The 6,863-nt window shown below is 55.0% G+C and overlaps 1 protein-coding gene across 1 annotated transcript; it reads left to right on the top strand.

Annotated features, from left to right (window-relative positions):
• The first annotated feature begins 1,414 nt into the window (after positions 1 to 1,414).
• EVX1 (even-skipped homeobox 1) lies at positions 1,415 to 5,447 on the top strand. The gene is given in 4 exon segments (XM_020993205.1): positions 1,415 to 1,832; positions 3,801 to 3,865; positions 3,867 to 4,082; positions 4,914 to 5,447. Coding segments are annotated over 4 exon segments (1,233 nt in total).
• Positions 5,448 to 6,863: the final 1,416 nt, after the last annotated feature.

Below are 6,863 nucleotides of genomic sequence, written 5' to 3' on the forward strand. Positions count from 1 at the left end.
GCAGCAGGACTGGGCTTGTAGTTCTCCCTTTCTCGTTTGGTGTCAAGTATTGAGTAGTTTTTTGCAGAGCGCTGGCAATCACCAGCTCTCTGGGGGGGAAAAGATTCCCCCCTCCCTTCCATTCCCACACCCAGAAGTAAACTGACCCTTTGGTGTTCTTCACAGAAAGTTCGTTTTCCTCCCTCCAGGAAGAGCTCAAGAAACAAATATCAATTCCACCTCCCACCCCTCACACATACGTACCTGAACTTCAGGAGGAAGCGCCGGAGCTCAGAGCCTAACCTGTCTGGAACCTTAAGCCACCTAGGAGAGTAAGACGAAAGGAATAGGCGGTTACTGTCAGGAGGCCCTCTGGGCGCTGGTCTGAAAGACAACACAAAACAGCCCCTCCAAACAGAAACTCCAAGTCTCTGTTGACCTATGAGAAAGAAAACCAAAGGAGGGGAGTCTGCCTCAGGGTACGGTGGCAGGCAGAGCCGGAGAAATGGACTGAGGAACAAGGAACGACAGAAAAAGCCCCTAAAAACCACTATTCCCACCCAGGTCTCTTTTGACATCCCAGAAAAATTCAACTCTCTCGCTCTCTCACTCCCTCTCTCTCTCTCTCTCCCCCCTCCTTTAAAGATTGCGAATAGATTCTTTCAAGCCTCCAGTGAGGTTCGCGAGCTGGTGGCAACAAGCTAAATAATTCAAACGAAATCTGAGGTTGGAGAGGCTGTCTTCACACTTCTAAATGCACTTATGGACCCCCCCCCCCGACTCAGCAAGGCTAGATCAAGGTCTCGGTTTACCAAAACAAAAACATCAAAAGGCGGCCCCCCAATTGGGAAGCGCCTCTCCCTCGGCGCCCCTTCCTCCCGCAAGGCCGCAGAGGCTGCGTTTGCACCGAGTCCCATTTGCATCCCCCCCCATCCCCCTGCTTTCTCCTCTCTGTTCTCACACTCTCCTCCCCATTCGAGCCTGTCCACACCACACCTGGTGCATCACCGCCTAGCCATTAGCTTCGGGCCTCCTTTCATCTTCGGCGTGGCAGACGTCTCTATTTATCCACTTGCAATCAATGAGTGGCGTCACCAGCGGTCCCGTAATGACGCCTGCACCATTAATGATGACAGGCTAGAAAGAAGAAGGCAATGGTGATCCCTCCCAGAGCCAGCGCAGCCCAGCGGAGCGCGAGCATCGCAAGGTGACCTGTCTCCCTGCTACTCTGCGCTCCGCTCTAAGCCGCTCTACTCCGCTCCTCTCCGGGGGCGCGGCCCAGCCCCGCCGCCCTCCCTCTTCTCCCCTCGGTCTCTCTCTTCCGTCCAGATCGGAGGCCAAGGGCTACGAGTTGCTTGAGCCTGGGCAGCTGCCAGGTGGGAGCTTGCTGGAGGGTCGGACCCCCCATCCCTTTCTTTCTGAAAAGCGCCCCGGGATGGAGAGCAGGAAGGACATGGTGATGTTTCTGGAAGGAGGGCAGCTTGGCACGCTCGTTGGCAAGAGGAGAGCTAATTTGTCAGAAGCAGTGGGGAGCCCTGGCCCCGAACCCCCAGAAAACATGATCCACCGGAATTCCCTGAGTCCCCGCTCGGGCCCCTTGGCGTCCCGGGAGAGGGGCGGAGGCGGCAAGGAGGATGAAGTGGAAAGATTGCCACGCACAGTGACGGGGGCGGGGGCGGAGAGCCGCCCTGCGGGGCCGGCGGGGGTGGCCCCGCCGCCCTCCTCAGAGTCCCCCCCGGCCAAAGGCCAGCAGAGCAGCTCGGATACCGAGTCGGATTTCTATGAAGAAATCGAGGTGAGCTGCACCCCAGACTGCACCGCAGGGAGCGCCGAGTACCACCAGCACAGGAAAGGTACACACCAAGCTTTGCCCCAGCCCGCTCTCCCGCCTCCCCCATCTCCCAGTGCCGGAACCCTGATGGCCCTCCTCTCCTCCCACCCCCCACCCCCGCCCTCCCCGGCAGCTTCTGTCGCCTCTTGCCCTGAAGTGTCCTGAAAGGTTGGAGGGATTGAGGGAGGGAGATGTGATTTCCTCGGCCTAATTCCAGGTGAAGCCGCAGAGGTAGCGAGGAAGGTCCCGGCTGGTTACCTGCTTCCCTTGCCTCGTGCCTTCCTCCTAGTTCCACAACTTGGGGGAGGGTGCTCGATTGCCTATCCCTGCGCCCCCCCCGCAGGGATCAGGCTGAGCCCACCTCAGTGTGGGGTACTGATTCACAGGGGAGAAAGTCCCAGGCCTAGGCCTTGGTCTGGGAAACGGGCCCGTGTGGTAGACCAGTGCTAGACAGTCCCTCTGAAGCCTCCGGGAGGTAGTCCTAGGAGACCGTCACTCCCTTCAGTGCCCTAGTGTTCCGTGGGAAGGTTGGACCATGCCAAGATTCCAGCTTATAAGGCCCCAAACGCTTGGTGTGGAGGCTGGGCAGAAGGGTTTGTAGGTGGCAGGCATACCAACTGTGGAGGCAGACTGCACGCCAGGACGGGATGAGTGCGGAAACGCTCCCTAAAGAATGGTCCAAAGGCTGCAGGCCGCCCGAGGAGCCGCGGCCCGGCCTTTTTGCACCTCGGCTCGAGGGCCGAATTATCTTGGCACTTCCAGAGCTCGGCGGCGCCAGTTCGGAAATGGTCCCAATGAGCTAATTGCCTTTGGTCTCGGACACAAAGAGGGCGAGCTACATTTGAAAAGCGAAGGCCGGGAGCGGGCCGCCCCACCCTCCCATCCCCCAGTTCCTCTGCTTCTACTCCACCACCCCGCTTCAAAGCCCCATCCCCTTCCCTGCACTTCTCAGTTTCTCTTCAAATACCACCCCAAAAAACAAGGAGCCGCGGAGGGTGATGGTTCTGTGGGTAAGAAAACCCCACCCTTTTTCTTTCTGCACTGTCCAAAGTTGAGAGAGCGGTCACCAGGCTCTAGGCTGGTGCGGGATCCACCGTCATCCCTCTCCTATTCCGAGAATTCCTGCAAACAGGCTCAGCAGCGGCTAGGAAAGGGTCCGGAAAAGAGATGGCCTCCCATGCGGGGAGAGGGGAGAGTCCCCAGGTCCCTGTCCCGCCTGTTTGCTGCAGTCTCTTTACACTCTGCTTAGGCCGTGGACTTTGAGGGCCTTTGGCGCAGAGCTTTAGCGAGCTCGAGGGGTTAGTGGGGGAGGGGAGACGGGCTTGGGGGAGGGAGGGACAGAAATTCGGGGGAAGGAGGTACACCAAGGCAGCCCACAGGCTCAGCCAACATTTCCAGCCAGGTCACTCGACACCCGCATACTCTCCTCATACACCTACTCAGAGCAGATCCAACTGCAGACTTCTTACACAAGTGGTATTCGTGAGCCTGTTTGAAGCCCCCCTCACACATACAAGCAAGCAAGCACACACACGCTTCAAGACGCCCTCTGACAGAATGAAAAGCTAGTTCAGAGGAGTAACAGCAACCCCATTTCTCTTCCCATCCTGCAGAGACGGTGGTTAGCCCCGACTCCCCTAGACCTAGTCCTTAGAAGGAGTAAATGCTAAATGACGAGCTCAGGCCGATCACTCTCCCCGAAACTCATATCCTAAGAGTCTGTCCCTTGTCCTTCCCTCTCTGCCCCTTCCTTCCCCGGGTGGGATGGGGATGGGGTGGGGAAGGGAGAGGAGCTGTCTTCAGACAAGTACTCCTTTACCTGGAGACAGCAGCCCTGGCTATAGCTTGGAGGAGTCGGGTGTTGGGGGACCCCTTGTGTTTCCCAACCCCACATGCAGCCCATAGCCGCCCCCCCCCCAGTCTCCCGTCCCCCTTTCAGGCCCCTGAGCCATCTCAAGGCAGTGTGTCTGCTTTGGGCTTCCTTGTGCAGGGCCATGCTCTGAGGCTCTGGCTGGCAGTCCCAGCAGCGGAGGGGAGCCCCCCAAGAGCGGCGGTGGGGGGAGGCCCGGGAGGCGGCGGCGGCGGCGGTGGCGGTGGTTCCCAGGGCTCCCTGGCCTGCAGCGCCAGCGATCAGATGCGCCGCTACCGCACTGCCTTCACGAGGGAGCAAATCGCCCGGCTGGAAAAGGAATTCTATCGGGAGAACTACGTGTCTCGGCCCCGGAGGTGCGAGCTTGCGGCTGCCTTAAACCTGCCGGAGACCACCATCAAGGTAGGTACCGCGATCCTCCACAACCCGCTTTCCCTTAGCCCACCGGCCAGCTTCCCTGGCAGAGAGAGAGCTGGAAAGCCAACTTCCCCCTTTGCTCCCTCCTTGTGTCCCAACCCTTGCTGGAGACAATGACTGGGGTGGGGGTGGGGAGTAGTGAACCCGAAGTCAGACCTAGGGACTAAGCGAAGTGAAGCAGGCTCTGGGGCTGAGATTCTGGCTGTGGAGGGAGGGAGGGAGTCAGGGAGGCCCCGGGGAGGGAGGCTAGGCCTCCTGTAGGCTTCTCTCACCCCACAGCCCCCACTCGAAGATAATACTAGGTCTTCCACTGGACCATAGACTCAGTTCCTGGGCCCATTGAAACAACATTAACGACTAATCCTGAAGGTTATTCTTAGTATTTCCTGTGAAACAACAATCCTTCTTTCCAGCCTCCTCTTCAATGCCTCTCCCCAAGATATGAATTCCCCGAAGTTGAGTGAAGGCCAACATTTGGCTCTCAGTGAGGTCGAGACAGATAAAAAGGACAAAAGACTTGGAAACAATCAGCTAGAAAGCCTCAGCTCCCTGAGCATATTCTCTTACTGGGGAAGTGTTCAGAACAGCTTTCGGAGCTCCCAGCTCGATTTCCCTGCAATCATATCCAGTGGAGTACACACTCGACCCTGCCTTTATCCAAAGAGAGAAAAGCCTCTGGTGCTATCCTGGGCCAGGGATATGGGTCCAGAAACCAATTAGGGCCAGGTGCCAGGGCAGACACGGGGCGGGGGCGGGGGAGATCAGGGAGATCTGGTGAACATTCAGAGGTTCCTCTATTTCCTTCGTCTCTGCCAGGTGTGGTTCCAGAACCGCAGAATGAAGGACAAGAGGCAACGTTTAGCCATGACCTGGCCTCACCCAGCCGACCCTGCTTTTTATACTTACATGATGAGCCATGCTGCAGCCACAGGGAACCTGCCCTACCCGTTCCCCTCCCACTTGCCCCTTCCTTACTACTCACACATGGGCCTTGGAGCCACTTCAGCCTCTGCTGCCACTCCATTCAGCACTCCACTGAGACCCCTGGATACCTTCCGGGTCCTGTCCCATCCTTACCCTAGGCCTGAACTCCTCTGTGCTTTTAGACACCCGTCTCTCTATCCAGCCCCAACAACACATGGACTCGGGGGATCAGGGGGAAGTCCATGCTCATGCCTGGCTTGCCATGCCAGTCAGTCCAATGGCCTGGCACAGAGGCCTTCTGGCTCAGACTTTTCCTGCTCCTCCACAACCAGGACGGACTCTTTCATCACCTTCACGCCCTCCGTACTGAGCAAAACCTCTTCAGTATCCCTGGATCAGAGGGAGGAAGTCCCCCTTACAAGATAAAAGGTGCATCTCAGGTTTCACAAGAATACTCATTTTAGGGCAGACTCCCTTGCTCTAGGACTTACCCTCCCACCACCCCACCTTTCCACCTTAATTTAATTTCCTTCCATATTCCCTTGGACATCTGTGGAAAAAAAGGAGACAGAGGACTAGAAATAACAGCCTGAACAGGATTTCCATGACCGTGAAGGAAACCTGCTGGGGAAACATCGGGGGAAAGAAGCCACTTGGATGGCTATGCAGAAGGCACAGTCTGCCATCCGTGTTTGGAGAAGATGCCAGAGCCTGGCAAGGAGGGGACCTTCCCTGTGTATGTCATCAAGGCTCTACCTGAAAAGAAAAAAAAAAGGAGACCTTACAAACCCACACAAGCACACATAAGTTCACACTCATACACAAGCACATACACATGCACACACAAGCACGTACAAAGTAACCTTACTCTCCTGTCTTTACCTGACAAAGCTGAAACACTGGAAGGGGATATTGCTGTCTTTAACAAAAGGCTGTGTGCATTGACACAAACAACGTGAAGAGCTCTCTTTGCCAGATTTTCCAAATCTAGTAATGGAGATTATGAATATCTATACAGTTAAGTATTTCTTTTTAAAAATAGAGAAAGGGGGAAAAAATTGTCCTGCTGCCATAAAGATCCTTCCAACATGTATATATTTTTGGTGGTTTGACTGTATTCTTTGTGTCTCAGAAATACAGTATATTCCAACTGACCAGGATCTAATCTTTTCCCTAGAACTCTGCTTCCCAGCTCCCTGACCCACCCTAACTTGATTCCCATTTCATTTCTGTCTGTCTGTGTCTATGTCTCTCTGTCCCCTCCTTTTGTTTGTCTCACAAAAAGATCTTCAAAGGAAAGGGATGGGGCACTTTTTCTTGTGTCAAGTTGCAGATGAATGTTATTTACCCTGAAACAAGTGTCTGGTCATCGGGGCTTGAAGGGTGGCCCCCCTGTCTAAATTAGCAAGGCTGTGTATGTAAGGGAGGCTTTTAAATGCCTAGTGCTCTGAACAGACCATGAGCCAAACCGTTAACAAGCCGCCAAGGGAAGAGATCAGGTGATGGGGAGGGAGTAGGCAGAGCAGAACTCCTATGGACAATCACAGCATGCAAATTAGAGCAGAGTAGACTTTGTCTCCTTGGTGTGTTCTTTGCCCTTCCATTACCCATTTGGCTTTTAAATCTCTCATGCTCCACCAGCCTCTATATTTTACCCACTCCCATCATCATCACCTACTTTTGTGTTTGTCTTTCAAATGTTCTCTATGCAACCCTCTGCCTCTTGAGTGGGGAGAACGGTTTCTTTTTTCTTTCTTTCTTTTTTTTTTTGAGAGGGTTTTGCAGCCCAGGGGAAGGAAGACAATGGTGTCTTGGGTCTTGGTGGAATAGAGAATTTCTTGC

The sequence above is a fragment of the Phascolarctos cinereus genome, unplaced genomic scaffold (genome assembly GCF_003287225.1).
Source record: "Phascolarctos cinereus isolate Bilbo 61053 unplaced genomic scaffold, phaCin_HiC Scaffold_1;HRSCAF=81, whole genome shotgun sequence".
Taxonomy (NCBI): domain Eukaryota; kingdom Metazoa; phylum Chordata; class Mammalia; order Diprotodontia; family Phascolarctidae; genus Phascolarctos; species Phascolarctos cinereus.